The sequence below is a fragment of the Sorex araneus genome, chromosome X (genome assembly GCF_027595985.1).
Source record: "Sorex araneus isolate mSorAra2 chromosome X, mSorAra2.pri, whole genome shotgun sequence".
In the NCBI taxonomy this organism is placed as follows: Eukaryota; Metazoa; Chordata; class Mammalia; order Eulipotyphla; family Soricidae; genus Sorex; species Sorex araneus.
In genome coordinates this window covers 143,543,024-143,562,582 of record NC_073313.1, presented here as the reverse complement: position 1 = coordinate 143,562,582, position 19,559 = coordinate 143,543,024, and the positions used below count along the sequence as shown (strand labels likewise).

At 39.9% G+C, this 19,559-nt stretch overlaps 1 protein-coding gene across 1 annotated transcript in view; it reads left to right on the top strand.

Annotated features, from left to right (window-relative positions):
* The window catches only part of LOC101558715 (putative heat shock protein HSP 90-beta-3), a 72,725-nt gene that overhangs the window by 33,137 nt on the left and 20,029 nt on the right, over positions 1-19,559 (top strand). Inside the window, 5 exon segments of the mRNA XM_055121163.1 lie at positions 6,809-6,994; positions 7,281-7,355; positions 7,357-7,398; positions 7,590-7,653; positions 7,656-8,101. Of these exon segments, the coding sequence (XP_054977138.1) occupies positions 6,809-6,994; positions 7,281-7,355; positions 7,357-7,398; positions 7,590-7,653; positions 7,656-8,101 (813 nt within the window).

Sequence of the window (19,559 nt, the reverse complement as noted above, 5' to 3'; positions counted from 1 at the left end):
TCTTTGATTTCCATTTTATTTGCTGTTGTTCAGCACTAATTTGTTTACTTTCCAAGTTAAAGCAGAGAATTCTTTATCATTAAGTAATTGCCACTCCTGTCCCTTATAACCTTTTAAAACTTGAAGTCTATATCTTCTGCTTCAATCATGGCAATCCCCAGTCATTTTTACACAATTGTTTCCTGTAAGATTTTTGTCAAGCCTTTGTTTTTGATCTTGTGCTTGCCAGTAAACTTTGGCACTATGATTAGTCAACTATGTGTCTTGTAGGCAGCAGAAAGTTTTATTCATTTTCTCAGCCATTCTGTGATTCTTTATTGTTGACTTCAGTCATTGACAATCAGTGCGACAATTGTGATGAAGGAATTTATTACCACCATTTTGTAGAAATTATGAGTTTTTGTGAAGTGTCTTTCATTTTTTAAAGAAACTTCTATAATGCTACTTGAAAAACTGTTCTCAAGGCTAAGAACTTCTCATACTGTTGTTTGTTGTTCTTACAAATCTAAATGAAACCATAGCTGGATAAAGTTTTCTTGGTGAGGTGCTCATTAAATTTAATTCTTTACCATATCCTACCATTCTATTCAGGCCTGAAGATTCTTACTTGAATGTTCTACTTTGAATCTTATAGGAGATCCTTTTTATGTAATTTCCTTCATTTATATTGCTGTTATCCATATTCTATCGCTACACTTAACATTTGTCATTTTAATCACAACATGCCTTGAACTTTTCCTGTTTGGGTCTATTTTGGCTGGAACTCTGAACTTCTGAATATGGGTGCATGAGTATCTCAATTCTTGGTTATTCTTATTTTTTACTTTTTACTACTAGTTCTTCTTTGACCTTACCTTTCTATTCTCACACACTTCCTGACCATTATATCTGAGTTCTCTTGAACTCATTCTGTAATTTTCCAGCATGCTTTTCTTTGTTCCTCTACATTTTCCTATTTTCTGATCTCTTTTGACATTTCCTACACTGTATCATTAAGGTCACTAATTTGTTTTTCAGCTGCTGTCACTTTGTTGCTAAGGAGATCCACTGAGTTTTTGATCTTTTTTCAAACATTCTTCAGTTACGTCATTTTTGTTTGCAGTTTTCTCATTTTACTCACAGTTACATTCTGTGCTTTATTGATTGCCTGTGTTATAGTTTCTTCAAACTTACTAAGTGTATCCACGATGGACTATCTAAAGTCCTTGTCTGAGAGGTTATAGAGTAAATTGGTGCTGATAAAGCCTTCCAGACTACTCTATGGCATAGCTGAATTTGGTGGACTTACCCTTATGACTGCTGTTCCCTGAGGCATATTTATGAGATTTTGGTTTTGTAGTTTCCAGTGCTTTACCCTGGCCCTTTTGCTCCTGTCTCAGGGCTCCGAATTTTGGACTTCCAAAGTCCAGAAAACTTCGGCTCCTCTTCTTTTCTGAGAGTTTATGACTTGGGTGTCCAAATGTGGTGGAGGTTGGGTTGGTGGGGTGGAGTGGAAATACTACCTTGTATAAATATCTGGAGACACCTATTGTCTTAAGCTTTGGCCTCATGTGCTTCCCAGAGTGTCTCATTAGTTATACCACAATAGCTATGTTACATGTTACTGAACCTCTTTCTGTTCTTTTCTTTCATCCTGATAGACACTTTGCCAGCTTCCCAACTAGATTTGGTGCTGCTGGATAGATGAAAGGCTGTGAGATACAATTTCACTGTTCTTCAGTTGTCCATACTATGGGTTTCTCTCCCCAGCCCCTATTTAAAGTCTTGTTACCTCTTTTAGGCTTCTTTATCCTTACCTGGCAATCAGTAATGCAATCAGTACCTCATTTTATTGCTATTGTATCTGTGCAGAAGTGCTCTGGGAACCACTCCTTTCCCTGATGGTTCTCTTATAAAACTATCACTGTTTCTTCTCTGATCATTTTGCCCCCTGGTGAAGTTTATGAGGCTACATTCACCATCAACCTGTCACACACATACACAATAATAATTATTGATTTAAGGGTTTAGTTAGTTTTCAGTCTCATCCTTTGGTTGATAAAAACTTGTTAATTTTATCAGTGAGGCTGAGATAGGAATTGTCTATTTTGTTCTCCTTCCTAATTGTTCTCCTTCCTTTCCCTAAATTAAACTATAAGTTTTGTGATTTGTTTCAACATGTCTAGATAAGATTTTCTATACATTTTGTTTTATCTTCTTTTTTTTGCTCCCAGAGTGCTCTCTATATATAATTTTTCCTGTGTTTTGAAAACAGTACCTTGAAATTACATGTTTTCCTCTTTTTAAAATATTTTATTTTTATTAATTCACCATGGGGTACAGTAACAAAAATTTCATGTTTGAATTTCAATCACCCATCCCTTCATCAGTGCACATTTTTCACCATCAAAATCCCCAGTATCCCCCTCCCCATTCCATACCTCCCCCTGCCAGTGTTGCAGACAATTTGCAGAATATTCTTTTGTTACCTTAGATATTTCAAGTCCAGCCCTACCACCCCTCATACCTGCAAAAATGAAATTGCTAGACAGTGTGTTTTTTTATTGTTTGTTATGGATATAATATAATGTCGCACAGCTGCAAAAGTGGCCACACACTCTAGGAATTCTAAGATTTTAATAATTAGGGTCTGAAAACATCTCTGCTACAAGTTGCTCAGGTCTGAGACTCGTTTGTGTGTCTCTGGATCATGGCCATGTTCGAGCTTAAGTAGATGGTGGGCAGATGTGGCATCATCTCGGCGTCCCATCAGGGTTGGGGGAAGGAGGGCCCACTCCTCCCCTGTCGCTTGAGACTTGGGGTTTACCATCACCGCGACTCATACCTGGTGCTACTTGCTGGCTTCTAGAAAATGGCGACTGCTGGAGCTCTTAGACGGCAGGTGGAGGGATAACACTTGTCCCACTCTGGAGCAGCCCAGAGGAGAAGGTCTTTTGTGAAGTCCCGGGCCATCTCTGTCACAAGTAGGTCGGGTCTGAAATTCCTTTGTGTGTCTCATGTTTTCCTCTTTATTTTTTTCTTTTTAGGTCACACCTGGCAATGCACAGGGGTTACTCCTGGCTCTGTGCTCAGGAATTACTCCTGGTGGTGCTCAGGGGACCATATGGGATGCTGGGAATCGAACCTGGGTCAGCCGCATGCAAGTCAAACGCCCTACCCGCTGTGCTATGGCTCCAGCCACACATGTTTTCCTCTTTATTAATGAAAACAGTGCTGCTAATCAAGCACTGCATGGAGCTCCTGACTGAAACAAACCAAGCCCTGCCCCATAAGGCTGTTTTACCACATGTCCCCACAGATTGAGGAAACTAGGTGACAGGTTCATAAACAACCTTGGCACTTCTAACCTCTGTTGCTTCTCTCTCAGTTTCCTTAAATAGAAGTTAATTTTGATTATTTCATCCCAGCAATAATAACTCTATATTTCTTATATTTCTTTCTGAAAAATTATTGAAACACAATGATTTTACAAAATATTAATAGTTGAGTATTAAACATTCTATGTTCCAGCACCAATTCCACTACCAGTGTCACCTGCTCTTCACCAGTGTCTTCAGGTTCATGTTCACTGCACCTCCGACAGTCTGCCTCCTTGACAGGCGCATTTTTTAATTTGGTTGCTGAAGGTTTGGATCTCTTGTTTTCAGCATCATGTACTCTATTGTTTGGACATTTAGCTATACCACCCCTTTCAGAATATAGAAAGGAGAAAGATAGATGTCAAACTCTTCTAAAAGGAAATTAAAACTATTGCTACGATGGTGGGAATGCCGACTGATCCAATCTTTTTGCATAACAATAAGGGCATTCCTCAAAAAACTAGAAATTAGGCCCTGCAATGCCATTTGGCCCTGCAATGCCACTTCTGGGAATATACACTGGGGTGTCCAAAAACACACAACAGAAATATCATCTACATCTCTATGTTCATTGCCACACTATTCACAATAGCCAGAATCTGGAAACAAACTTCATACTCAACAACAGACGACTGGATAAAAAAAAATGGTACATTTACACAATGAAATACGACACAGCTGTTAGGAAAAATGAGTTGATGAAATTTGCCTATAAATGGATGGATTTAAAGGGTATCACGCTGAGTGAAATGAGTCAGAAAGAGAGGGACAGATATAGAATGATTGCATTCATTTGTGGGATTTTTTTAATTTTATTGAATCACTGTGAGATAGTTACAAGCTTTCATGTTTGGGTTATAATCACACAGTGATAAAACACCCATCCCCATCCCTCCACCAGTGCACATTCCCCACCACCAATATCCCCGGTATGCCCCCCCTTTCCCACCCTCCCCCTGCCTCCATGGCATACAATATTCCCCATACTCTCTCTCTACTTTGGGGAATTATGGCTTGCAACACAGACACTGATATGAAACTAATATTTAATGCCAGGGAAATGGACCAGGAGGACTAGTCAACAGTTGGAAATTACTACAAGGGTGTGTGTGCGGTGGAGGGTAGTTAAGGTAGAGTAGGATCATTATGACAACATTAGTTGGAAATGATCACTCTGGATCAGAACTGAGTGTTGAAAGTACGTAAAGGGATATACATAATAACATTTCAGCATCTGTATTGCAAACAATAATGCCTAAAATGATGGAGAAAGATAAAGGAAGAGAGACAAGAGATGTGCCTTCTATAGAGGCAGATGGGCATGAGGGGGTGGTTTGGGAGGGTGGGAGTGAAACTGGGGACATTAGTTTTAGGAAATTACACTGGTGGAGGGATGGGTGTCAGAACATCGTATGACTGAAACACAATCACGAACAACTTGGTAATGCTCAATCTCATGGTGATTCAATAAAATAAAAAATTAATATTAAAAACTACTGCTACCAGTCAAGTACAAAACTTATTTCTACCATGTGCCAATTATGTCTATTCAATATCTCTTTCTCTTCAACTATATAATATTTCCAAATTCAAATGATAATAAAGTGGTTTATTTAAATTATCAAGCAATTTAAGCAATAAATGTTGTTTTAAAAGTGGTACATTGCCAGTTCAAAAAAGTTTCTTACATAAATAACCAGTAATCTATTGTGCCACCCGCTTGCAGCATTGTTGCAGTATATGAGCTGAACATTCTCTGAGCCTACCCTGCTCCTTACTATTTGCAACTCTTCTCTTTCAAGATGCATGAGGAAGTGCACATGGATAGGAGGAGGTGGAAGCCTTTGCTTTTCAGGCAGAAATTGCCCAAGTTATGTATCTTCTCATCAATACTTTTTTTATGCAAACAAAGAAATATTTATTCAGGAATTGATCAGTAATGCTTCTGACATCTTGGATAAGATTCACTATGAGAGTCTGATAGACACTTCCAAACGGGATGAGGAAAAGAGTTGAAAATTGACATCATCCCAAACCCCCAGTAACACACCTTGACTCTGGTGGACACAGAAATTGGCACCACCAAAACCTATTTTATAAACAATTTGGGGACCATTGCCAAGTCTGTTACTAAAGCATTTATAGAAGCTTTTCAGACTCGTGCAGACATCTCCATAATTAGGGAGTTTGGTGTTGGCTTTTATTCTGCTTACCTGGTAGTAGAGAAAGTGGTTGGGAATACAAAGCACAATAATGATGATTAGTATGCCTGGGAGTTTTCTGTTGGGGCCTCCTTCACCACACATGCTGAACATGGTGAGCATATTGGCCAGAGTATTAAAGTGATCTTCCATCTTAAAGAGCAGACAGAGTACTTAGAGAAAAGGAGAGTGAAAGAAGTAGTGAAGAAGCACTCAAAGTTTAAGGTTATCCCATTACCATCTATTTGGAGAAAGTCAGAAAGAACTCAGTGACTATGAGGCAGAAGAGGAGAAATAAAAGAGAAAGATAAAGATGATGAAGAGAAGGCCAAGATTAAAGATATTGGCTCAGATGAGGAAGACGATAAAGGTTAGGATAAGAAAAAGAAAACCAAGAATATTAAGGAGAAATACATTGATTAGGAGGAATTAAATAAAACTAAGCCCATTTGGACCAGAAATTATGATGACATCACCAAGGAGCAATGTGGAGAGTTTCTTTTTCTTTTAAAATATGCACAATTTATTTACAATTAGAGACAGGCATTGATATGTTTCATATAATTCTAATATAGTTGATATAATTCTAACATAATTGATAGAAATTCACAGATTTTAAAACAAACTATTGTTCTAAGAAATAACTTCACTTGTATTTTTAAAATAATTTCAAGTAGCCAAAAAATTGCCTCTTGAACAAATCAAAGAAATTCTTTTTTTATAATTTATTTATTTTTTAATTGGTGAGTCACAGTGAGGGTACAGTTACAGATTCACACATTTTCGTGCTTGTTTTTCCCTCATGAAATGTTCAAGAGCCCATCCCTCCACCAGAGTCCATTCTCCACCACTTATGAACCAAGTATCCCTCCCAACCCCATATCCCATCCCCTCACCCCGCTCCACCTCTGTGGCAGAGCATTCCAATTTGTTCTCTCTATCTCCTTTTGGATGTTGTGGTTTGCAATAGGGGTATTGAGTGGGCATCATGTTCAGTCTCTAGTGTACTTTCAGCGTGCATCTACCTCCCCTCTCGGGATTTCCAATCACATTTTACTTGGTGCTCCCTTCTCTATCTGGGATGACTTTCCCCCAGCATGTGAGGCTAGCTTCCAAGCCATGGGGCCAACCTCCTGGTGCAATGTGGAGAGTTTTATAAGAGTCTGATCAATGACTGGGAAGAAAACTTAGAAGTCAAGCTGTGAAGGTCATCTGGAATTCACAGCATTGCTCTTCATTCCCCACCAGGATCCATTTCACCTCTTTGAGAACAAGAATAAGAACATCAAACTCTACGTCCACTGTGTATTCATCATGGATATCTGTGAAGAGCTGATATTAGAATATCTCAACTTTATCCATGGTGTGGTTGACTCTGAGGATCTGCCCCTGAATATTTCTCGAGAAATGCTCCTGAAGAGGAAAATCTTGACAGTAACTAACAAAAAACATTCTTTATAAGTGTCTGGAGCTGTTCTCTGAGCTGGCAGTAAGACAATGAGAACTATAAGAAATTTTAGGAAGCATTCTCTACAAACCTAAAACTTAGAATCCTCCTTCAGAGTATATTTCTTGAACGAAGGAGACTCAGCAATCCATTTATTGCATTATAGTGAGAGCAAAGAACAGGGTGCCAACTCAGCTGTGTGGAATAAGTGTGAAAGTGGGGCTTTAAGGTATTTAATAGACCGAGACCATTGACAAATGCCGCAAGTGAGAGCTTAAGGAGTTCAATGGGAAGAACGTGGTCTCAGTTATAAAGGAAAGCCTGGAGCTGCCTGAGGATGAAAAGGAGAAAAAGAAAAATGGAGGAGAACAAGGCTAAGTTTGAGAACTTGGCAAATTTATGAAAGAAAACTTGGATGAGGGGCCGGAGCGATAGCACAGCGGGTAGGGCGTTTGCCTTGCACTCGGCCGACCCGGGTTCGATCCCCGGCATCCCATATGGTCCCCCAAGCACTGCCAGGAGTAATTCCTGAGTGCAAAGCCAGGAGTAACCCCTGAGCATCGCTGGGTGTGACCCAAAAAGAAAAAAAAAAAAAAAGAAAACTTGGATGAGAAGGTTGAAAAAGTAACAATATCCAATAGGCTTTTGTTTTTACCTGCTGCATTATGACTAGCCCCTATGACTGGATAGCCAACATGGAATGGATCATGAAAGCCCAGGCCCTTTGGGACAACTCTACAATGGGCTACATGATGGCCAAAAAGCACCCGGAGATCAACCTTGACCACTTCATTGTGGAGACAGTGCGACAGAAGGTGGAGGCAGACAAGAATGACAAAGCTGTCAAGAACTTCGTGGTCCTGTTATTCATAATTGCCAGGCTGTCCTCTGGCTTCTCACTTGAGGACCACCAGACCCATTCCTATGGTATCTACTGCATGAGCAAGCTAGACCTGGATATTGATGAAGATGAAGTGACAGCCAAGGAAGCCAATGCTACTGTTCCTGATGAGATACCCCCTCCTGAGGGCAATGAGGATGAATCTTGCATGGAAGAAGTAAACTGGAAGTTTCTACCTGCAGATTTGCCCTCTGTATAGTGTTCCAATCCCATCCCCCAATAGTCTTGAGTTGTCTTACCCACCTGGCTCTAGTGGTCTTTTTTCTACTCCTATCTCTTATATCTTAAGGCAGGATAGGGGTAGGATCTCAAATCACTTTCCTTCGAATTTGACTACAGATTTGGATGTTGTGGATTGTGTTTATTTTGTTCTGAAATTAAAGTATGCAAAAAATACCAGTAACTATGGGTGATACTACCTTAATTTGCATCAGAAATCATTTAAAATGCATATACTATCAAATTATTATGATGTATAACTATAGCTAAAATATGTTATAAATCAATTATATATAAGTTTTTCAAAATTGTACATGAATATTAATATTTAATGTTCCTAACAGTGAAAAACTGGAAAGAACTCAGATATCCATCAAAACTTAAACTGACTTTGTTAATCCATACTTCAGAATGCTACTCAGGATAGAAAGAAATGGACTATTAACACAATTAATTTTTAATTAATTTTGGTTGGAGGTAATACCCAAAAGTTCTCAGGGCTTATCTTTGGTTCTGTGCTCAGGGACCATACAAGGTTCTGGAAACCAAATCGGGGTTGGCTGCATACAAGACAAATGCCCTATCTTTTGTACTGTCACTCGAGCCCTATACACAACTATTGTTAATTTGCATAAACTTAAGATAATTGTCTTAAGTGAATACCTAATTGCAGAAGGTCATATGCTGTCTTATTCTTTTTATATAATATTCTTGAAATCTAAAACTCTGCTTAAAATACAAGAGAATGAAATGTCAATTTATGTGTAAGTATAGACATAATTTACATACTTAGAAATCAATCGAGAATTTTCATAGTTATAGCAAGGTACTAATGTAATTATTTGATATACATAGAATATTAAGTTCCTCTATATTAAGTTCTGTCTAGACTCTGGATTACATACAGTGATGAATAAGATTTAAAAGTGTCTCTCCACCTTCATGGAATTTATTATTCAGAGGAGGTAGCAACAACCCAGAAAGCAAAGAAATAACTTAAATAATAAATTTTGAGATATGCTCTAAAAGTAATTAACATGAATAGACCTCCCTTTTAATAAAATGATCCGATCTTGAGAGGCTTCTATAAAGAGATATTGAACAGAGAGCTAAAGAATTAGAAGGAAGAAGCTAAACTCATATATAGAAAGACTGGAATGAAGGCTGAGACTAAAGGGTATTCTATCCAAATTAAGAACAGCACATGCAACAGTTCTGAATCTAAATGGAAATTTTAGGGGATTTGAAGATGAAGTACAGAAAGCAGAAATTCAAAGCTGCGGATATCACGAGGTGAGAAGATGATCTCAGAAATTTGGATAAGGTCAAGTTTGTTTATTTCCCTATAGACAATGGTAAACACTTTGGAATTTGTTCTGCTTGAGATGGAAATCAAAGAGATTTAAGGAGGGTTGATTTCCTTTATACTTTAAGAAGATCATCAACACTAATGTATGAATAGAATAAGAAAGAAAGTAGAAAGGTCAGTTAGAAGGCTTTTAAGGTTAGAGCTTGGAGAGGGAAATCATGGTCAGTATTACGGCTATGTTAAATTCTTGCTAATCTCTCATACAGAAGAGCTGACATTGAATGTCATGTAGTAGTGACTAAATTTAGATGGTACTTTTAACCGGTGTCTAGAAATTCAAGAGCGCCTCAGGGACCACAGATTTCTAAATAATTATCATTCAGCGCATGATTGAATGCATGGTAATAGATTATGTCACTAAGGGAGAGAGGCAAGAGAGAATAGAAAACCAATCATAGAACTGGAGATAGTATTATTATTTACAGCATTTTTAAATTAAAAACTACTTTTAGCTTCAAAAGTAATATGACTATATCAAAGAAAACATGGAAAGTCAAAAAACTGCAAATTACTTAAAACAGGTTCTAAGGCTACCTCCCACTTTCTTTTTTTAAATTTTTATTAATTTTTTTATTTTTTAATTAATGAATCACCATGAGGGTACAGCAACAGATTTACACATTTTCGTACTTGTGTTTCCCTCATACAATGTTCGAGCACCCATCCCTCCACCAGTGTCCTTCCTCCACCACCAGTGAACCCAGTATCCATCTCCCCCGCCTAGTCCCATCCAGCCCAGCCTCTATGGCAGGGCATTCCCTTTGGTTGTCTCTCTCCTTTTGGGTGTTGTGGTCTGTAATAGGGGTATTGATTGGCCATTGTCTTCAATCTGTAGTCTACTTTAAGCATGCATCTCCCCTCCCAAGAGGGTCCTCCAACAACAGTTTACTTGATATTCCCTTCTCTATCTGGGATGACTTTCTCCCAGTGTGGGAGGCTAGCTTCCAAGCCAGAAAGGCAACCTCCTGGTAATATATACTACTATTCTTGGGTATTAGTTTCCTACTCTGCCATTTTATATTCCACAGATGAGTGCAATCGTTCTATGTCTGTCCCTCTCTTTCTGGCTCGTTTCACTCAGCATGATACTTTCCATGTTGATCCACTTATATGCAAAGTTCATGACTTAATTTTTTTCTAACAGCTGCATAGTATTCCATTGTATAGATGTACCAAAGTTTCTTTAACCAGTCATCTGTTCTTGGGCACTCAGTTTTTTTCCAGATTCTGGCTATTGTAAACAGTGCCGCGATGAACATAAAAGTGCAGATGTCATTTCGACTGTACTTCTTTGCCTCTCCAGGATATATTCCCAGAAGTGGTATTGCTGGATCAAATGGAAGCTCAATTTCTAATTTTTTGAGAAGTGTCCATATTGTTTTCCAAAGGGGCTGGACCAGTCGGCATTCCCACCAGCAGTGTAGAAGGGTCTCTTTCTCTCCACATCCTCTCCAACTGCTGTTGCTTTTGTTCTTTTGGATGTGTGCCATTCTCTGTGGTGTGAGGTGGTATCTAATAGTTGTTTTGATCTGCATCTCCCTGATGATTAGTGATGCAGAGCATTTTTCCATGTACCTTTTAGCCATTCGTATCTCTTTCTTGGAAAAGTTTCTCTTCATTTCCTCGGCCCAATTTCTGATGGGGTTGGATGTTTTCTTCTTGTAGAGTTTAACTAGTGCTTTGTATACCCTTGATATCAATCCTTTATCGGATGGGTATTGGGTGAATATCCTTTCCCACTCTATAGATTGCCTTTGTATTCTGGTCCCTGTGTCTTTTGTGGTGCAGAAACTTCTTAGTTTAATGTAGTCCCATTTGTTTATCTCTGTTTTTACTTGATTGCTTAGTTCCGTGTCATCTTTGAAGATACCTTTAGCTTCGATATCGTGAAGGGTTTTGCTGACCTTGTCTTCAATGTACCTTATGGATTGTGGTCTGATGTTGAAGTCTTTAATCCATTTTGATCTGACTTTTGTGCAAGGTGTCAGGTCGAGGTCTAAGCCCATTCTTTTGCATGTGGTTGTCCAGTTGTGCCAGCACCATTTGTTAAACAGGCTTTCCTTGCTCCACTTCACATTTCTTGCTCTCTGATCAACGATTAGATGATCACACATTTGGGGGGTGTGTGTAGGGATATTCCACCCTGTTCCATTGGTCTGTAGTTCTGCCTTTGTTTCAGTACAATGCTGTTTTAATTGTTACTGCTTTGTAACAAAGTTTAAGGTTGGGATGTGATGCCTCCCATCATCTTTTTTCCCAAGAATTTTTTTAGCTATCCGTGGGCGTTTGTTGTTCCATATGAATTTCAGGATAGCTTGATCCATTTCTTTGAAGAAGTTCATGGGTATCTTTATAGGGATAGCATTGAATCTGTATAATGCTTTGGGGAGTATTGCCATTTCGACAATGTTGATTCTCCCTATCCATGAGCAGGAGATATGTTTCCATTTCCTCATGTCCTCTTTTATTTCATGGAGTAGCGCTTTATAGTTTTCTTTGTAGAGGTCCTTTGCTTCTTTAGTTAAGCTGATTATGAGGTACTTGATTTTCTGGGGCATAAATGTGAATGGGGTTGCTTTTTTCATGTCCCTTTCCTCTGTCTCATTGTTTGCGTATAGGAAGGCCATGCATTTTTGGGTATTGATTTTATAGACTGCAACTTTACTGTACGAGCCTATCGTTTCTAAGAGTTTCTTAGTAGAGGTTTTAGGCTTCTCTAGATACATTATCAGATCGTCTGCGAATAGTGAGAGTTTGATTTTTTCCTTTCCTATCTGGATGCCCTTAATCTCTTTTTCTTGCCTAACAGCTATTGCAAGTACTTCCAGTACTATGTTGAATAGAAGTGGTGAGAGTGGGCATTCTTGTTTTGTCCCTGATCTTAGAGGAAAGGCCCTTTGTTTTTCCCCATTGAGGATAATGCTTGCCATGGGTTTGTGGTAGATGGTTTTGACTATCTTGAGGAAAGTTCCTCCAAAACCCATTTTGGTGAGAGTTTTCATCATGAACGGATGTTGGATCTTGTCAAATGCTTTCTCTGCATCTATTGATATGATCATATGTTTTTTGTCTTTACATTTTTTGATATGATGGATTACGTTGATTGATTTCCGAATGTTAAGCTATCCTTGCATACCCAGTATGAATCCAACTTGGTCATGGTGTATGATCTTTTTGATGAGTTGTTGGATTCTATTTGCTAATATTTTGTTGAGGATCTTTGCATTGGTGTTTATCAGGGAAATTGGTCTGTAATATTCTTTGATAGTGGTGTCTTTTTTTTAACTTTTGTTATTAGTGAGATATGTGCCTCATAGAAACTGCTTGGGAGGGTTCCTGTTTTTTTTCAATTTCCTGAAAAGCTTGAGGAGAACTGGCATCAGGTCTTCTTTGAATATTTGGAAGAATATGGACCTGGGCTTTTGTGTTTGGGAAGACTTTTGATTACAGTTTCGATCTCCTTGATATTAATGGATCTATTCAAGTATTCCAGGTCTTCTTGGTTCAATTATGGGAGATTGTAGGAATCAAGAAATTGAAGAGGCATACGGTTTTTACACTTGGGGCTCCTAGGGAATCATGAGAAGTGGGTGTAACCGGCACGCCCTCGGCCCAGATAAATGCAGAGCTGCTGAGAGTGAAAGGGACCCTCTGAGCCTAAAGACTTTGATTCCAGAGACCAAACACATTTGGGAATCCAGCGCAGCTTCTTATAGCAATGCACTGGGACTGTGAGACGGGCTATGCAGCTTCTGGCAGAATTTTCCCTGGACTTTATACAGAAATCCAAAACCTTAAGACTTAACATCTCTTAATTGTCAGCAATGTGAAATGGTTCCATTTTAGCAGGTCTGACTTGCGGGGGGAACTCCAAATAATAACAGTGAGTTTTTTGTTGAAATATTGAAGGTAGTCAAAGTAGCAGCCATTTCTCTTGACTGAACTAAGCAACAGCCCCACGCCAGCCGAGAAGAGGAAATATCCCTCTTTCCTGGTTGTTTCCCATTTTCAGGGAGAAATGTGGCGTGGTGTCCACCATACTATGAGGCGTGGGAAGGGGGATGAGGGAAAAAAATAAAAGGAAAAGGAAAAAGGAAAAAAAGGAGTTATGTACTTGGAGCACTGGGGCTACATATCTCTTCATTCTAAGCAATGGAAAACTAATTATCAAATGCTTCCTTGGTAGTAGGGCTGTCTTCTTGGGGGGAAACTCCAACAACAATAGTGAGTTTTGTGTTGAAATATGGAATGTAATCAAGGTAAAGAGAAAATGAAGTGAAATTCATCAGTTATACAGTTGGGGGTGGGGGAGCGGGGGCGGGAGGTATACTGGGGTTTTTGGTGGTGGAATATGGGCACTGGTGAAGGGATGGGTGTTTGAATGTTGTATAACTGAGACATAAGCCTGAGTACTTTGTATCTTTCCACATGTTGATTCAATTTTAAAAAACTAAAAAAAAATAAAAGAAACAGACTACCTACTTTGTTAAAGCAAAAAATAATAACTGCTCCAGCAGGAGGTCACGCCCCTTTTGAGACCACGCCCTCTGAGATACAGGCCATGCCCCCAGTATCCTCTTGGGCTGGAAGGATGCTGGAAGACCCAGGCCTGACCGGCCACGTGGAGAATCGCTGGGACCCGGGAAGCGGGGTTCAGGGTGTGGTCCAATTACCTGGAGACAGGGGCAGTATTAGGGAGCCAGGCGGGGAGGCGCGATGATGGGAGGCGGGGCTGGATGAATGCTGGACGACCCAGGCCAGACCGTCCGTGTGGGAACCGCTGGGGACCACTTCCCAGCGAAGAATATTGCTCAGCTGCATCCTAGAAGTATATATTCTTTAAGCAAATAAATAGAAAGCATCCCCAATTGCATCCAATGTTTCTACCACCTACTTGGATGGTCCAAATACCACCCAGGGAAAGAGTACTGTTCACTTTGCAAAACACTAACCTAAATCAAACATTTTAATCACCTGTACCATTTGTATCACTTGTCACTTGTCATCCCATTGCTCATCGATTTGCTCGAGTGGGTGCCGATGTCTCCATTCATTCCCATCATGTGCTAGAGTAGCCCAATGGTATCTGCTTGCTCCAGGAACACGAAGAGCCTCAAACCATTCATTCAGGGTCTTGATGAAGAAGTCTGACCATCTCATAGGTGGGTGACCACGTAGTCTTTTGACGGCCTGTGGAATCCAGTCGGTAACAGCTCTAGTCCAGTGGTTGTCTCCAAATCACATTATGTGCCCGGCCCATCTAATTTTTGATGTCTTGGCAAATGAGGGAGCATCCCTGGTTCTCTTTCATCGACGAAGGTCGGAACTCCGGATTCCTTCTCTCACTTGAGTGAAACATGATATTCCAAGCATAGCTCTTTCGATTCCTCTTTGGGAGACCCAAATAGTTCTCATTCTGTTTTCATAGGGCCCATGTCTGTGAGATGTATGTTAGTGCAGGGAGAACGGTGTAGTTGAAAAGATGTGCCCGGAGCCAGAGGTTCTTCGTCCTCTTAACCACTTCTTCGATGCTCTTGAAGGTGTTCCACACTGCTCTCTTTCTACTGCGCAGCTTAGGTGCCAGGTCGTTCGTCATGTTGAGTTCTCGACCTAGGTACACATAACTGCTGCATTCAGAGATATTCCTTCCATTGAGAGCAAATGGAACATCAGGAACTAGTCCATTTCTCATGAACATTCTATTCATGAGATTCAGCTGTAGTCTGACCTTTCCACACCCGTGGTCGAAGTCAGTCAGCATTCATGACACTTGGCTAATATTTGGTGTTATTAGAACGATGTCATCAGCAAAGTGTAGGTGATGCAGTTGCCGACCATCTATCTTCACTCCCATTCCTTCCCATTCCAGTCATCGCATGACGTTCTCGAGTGTGGCACTAGAGTTTCGGTGAAATGGTGTTGCCCTGCCAAACCCTTCTCTTTACAACGATGATAACTTCCTTGTAGAATGGTGAGATCCTGGTGGTGAATCCTCGTGGAGGATCTTAATGTACTGAGTTTGAATGCCCTGTTTGGCTGGGGCTTCAATGACTGCTTCAGTCTGAACAGAATCAAAGGCCTTCTTTAATTCAATGAACATTAGACAGAGCAACATCTTGAACTCTCACAAATCCTCAATGAGTTTGGTCACCGTGTGAATATGGTCAATTGTGCTGAATCCTTTTCGGAAACTGGCGTGCTCGCATGGTTGTCCTTTGTCTGGTGTTCTCCCAATCCTATTCAGGATGACTCAAGTGAATAACTTGTAGACACGGAAACAGGCAGATTGGGCAATAGTTGCTGATGTCATGGATGTCTCCCTTCTTGTACAACAGGACAGTCCTGCTGGTTTTGTATTGGGACTGAACCTTGCATTCAGACAGGTAGCATGTGAAGATCCGAGCCAGTGTATTGACGAGTACTGGCAGCAGATTCTTCAGTTGTTCTTCAGTTGTTCAGGTCTGATCTCGTCTGGACCGGGGGCTGTATGCTAATTTTTTTTATTTATTTTTATAAAATTTTATTTAGGGGCTGGAGCAATAGCACAGCGAGTAGGGCGTTTGCCTTGCACGCGGCCGACCCGGGTTCTAATCCCAGCATCCCATATGGTCCCCTGAGCACCGCCAGGGGTAATTCCTGAGTGAAGAGCCAGGAGTAACCCCTGTGCATCGCCGGGTGTGACCCAAAAACAAAAAACAAACAACAAAAAAATTTTATTTAATCACCATGAGATAGTCACAAGCTTTCATGTTTGAAATAATATAAAAAAAAATTCATGTTTGGGTTACAATCACACAATGACCATCGTGTGACTTTACACTTCTTTACCAATGAAATGGCATGTCAGATTTCGGAAAGAACACTGTGAACGACATATCTATCCTGCAGAATATGGTATGTGGGAAGGTGGACGTGGCAATTGAAGAGTTCCGAGTAGAAGTCATGGATGACCTTTTCCGTTGCCCTTCTGGAAGATGTGATAGATCCATCAGGACGTTGGAGGGCAGTCATCTTAGTCTTATAGTTGATGAAGGACAGGCAGGCATTGCAAATATGTTTTCCGGCTTCTGCTGCATCAGCCAACACTGCTGCTCTACTCTCTTTGAGATCTTCCTTTATCGCTTCTCTGTACAGCTTTGTGAGCTTGGACGTTAGCTTGTGCTTGCCTGAAGCTCACATCAAACCTCGTTGGCGAATGAGCTTGAGAGTTTCCGAAGACAGGTATCTTTCTGTGGCTTTCTCTCTCTTGGTGTTCCTCGCACAATCATGGAGGTGCTGAACAAGTTAATAGTATTCCTTGTCAATGTTGTCTACAATGGCATCTTCCCATATTGCCGCAATAGTGTCAAAGAGCTCCCAGTTAGTGCTCATTCTGGGAGTTCTCTTCATCAACTTTGCAGCCCTTTCTCCCAGCTACATGAAGCAGAATTTCACAAGAAGGAGATGGTGGTCTGATCCCATTTGGAATTTTGGGACAACAGTGACATAGGTCAGGCAAAAGCATCAATTGGATATGATGTGGTCAATTTCATTGTGGAACTTTTCACCAGCAGACTCCCATGTCCAACGTTTAGATTTGGCCTTCTGGAACTGAGAGTTATTATAAATGGTCTTGGTCAACATGATGAATTCAGACAGTCTCTCACCCCGTTCATTCCATTCTAGACCTTCGGTCCCAGTGTGAAGTTATTCGGGTAACCTTCTCAGTCCTATCTTGGTATTAAAATCACCGACAATGACCTTGTAGAAGGTGTGATTTTCTTTATAGAATTTCTCCAGCTCCATGTAGAACTTCTCAATTTCTTCTCCACCATAGTTGGATGTTAGTGAGTAGATGGCGAAGATATAAACTGCCGGCAATTAGCCACATTTATTCAAATGTAAGCATCCAATTCGGGTTGTTAGGCATTCAAACAAATAGATGCTGATGCTCATGGCCAAGTTCGTGTTGACAAGGAGACTGACACCACCAATGCCTCTACTGTCACATGTTCCAAGGAATAGTTCTTATCCAGTGTCAAAAATGGCATGATGTGATGGATGCCTTCTCATCTCTGTCAATCCATTGACGTTATACATGATCTTCTGTACTTGCACCATCAGGTCCTCAATTGATGCTACTGATGCCAGTGTACATGAGTTAAAAGTGCAGACAGTCACTTTAGCCCTTCTTTGTTTTGGCAGCGTAGTTCGGCCCTGAGATTTTAGCAGCCTCTCCTCACTTGTCCTTCTCAATGCTGCCGTATTGGGGGCTCTTCAAGGGTCAGGGGAATGAGGCCCATTTGTGTTACTGTTTTTGGCATATCAAATATGCCACAGGTATCTTGCCAAGCTCTGCTGTGTGGGTGGCATATAGGGAGGTGTCCCCCTTCCTATGCCTCACTTATGTGCAATGAAACATTTTAATAAATATTGTTTAACTGATATGCTTGTAATCTTGTATCCAACTACATCACTTCTAATGGCATGCTTCATAGTAACCTACTGTTATTATGAAAGGAGAGAAGAGGCCAAAGCAAAGCTCACAGAAGTAGCTAATGACAAAACTAGTTTAGGGAAAAATTTAGAATTAGACTTTTATTGGTTGCCTAATAGAGAAAATATAGACATGTGTACAAATGACCATTGTTTAATTTGGTAACATAAGCAAAGAGAAGAACAAAAATTTGAAGATATAATTCGTTCTAGAGAATTTTTTAGAATGATGAATATCTATGTATGTTTATAGACAGAGGAAGGAAGCATAAAAGGATAAATTAAAAATATTTCCAGTATATAATTAATGGAATATAGTCTCTCTAGAAGTAGAAAAGTTTAAGATTAAAATGGAGGGTGACTCAAACTTCTTTCTGACATTGGAAAGAAGATATTGAGTAAGGGAGGGAGTTAATGTAGCTCATATTTAAATATTATTTGAGAATCTTGGTCAGAGAAGGTAAACTCAGGTCCATTTCTTAAGAGTGAGCAAAATGAAAGCAAATCAGAGGTTTTGAAAGTGAATAATGCTTTGGTTGGTTAAAATTGGAAATTGGGAGGGAGGGGCAGAGAGATAGTACAAAGGGTAAGGTAAGCTGCCTTGCATATGGCTGACCCAGATTCGATCCACAGCACCCCAGATTTTAATCCACAGCCCTGCCAGGAGTGATTTTTTTCGTGCAAAGCCAGGAGTAAGCCCTGAACACCACTGCTTGTGGCTCCAAAACCAAACAAAACGAATACTAGAAATCAAAGGCCTGAGAGCTTGTATCAGAATTAACACAATTGCCTTGGATGCAAAAGGCCCAAATTTGATCCCTGTCACCACTTTTGGTTCCCTGAGTGATCTCTTCTCAGCACAGAGCCAAGAGTAAGTCCTGAGCACAACCAGTGTGTGCCCTCCAAAGCCTGGAGAAATCAGCAAGATTGTATAGCAGACTAATGGACAATGAGTTATATTATGTAAAAATTAGACATTCATCTTATTCTAGTCCTGTTCTGCATTTACCGTTGAAGCATTGAGTCCCAGTTTATGAGAAGTAAGGGCATTACACAATTAGTAAAAGCTGAGATAAACCTATGCACACCTAAACACTGTCCATCACAGGAAATGGTTTTAATGTTTCTTTTTATCTACCCCCATCAGAGATACTGCTGTGCAATTTTCTTTTTTAGTTATGTCTCTGTCTGCTTTTGGAATAAAAGTAATAATGGTCTCACTGACACTGCGAAGATTTCTATTTCTTCCATTTTCTGGAAAAGCCTGAGAAGATAGGAAATAGGTCTTCTTTGAAGGTTTGAATAACTCATCCGTAAAAGCACATGTGCCTAAATTTTTCCTTGTTGGGACATATATTTTATCACAATTTCTATTTCCTTATTTGTCATTGGTACACTCAGTTCTTGGTTTCATTGGATTTTTGATTTTTATGTTTGTTTCTATTTCATTGATTCCTGCTATAAAATTTATCATTTCCCCACTTCTAATTTTGGGCTCCTTTTTTATTATTTTTCTAGTAGGATAACATGCAGTTAGGTTATTTATTTAGATCCTTTCTTCTTTCCTGATGAACACTTCTATTGCTGT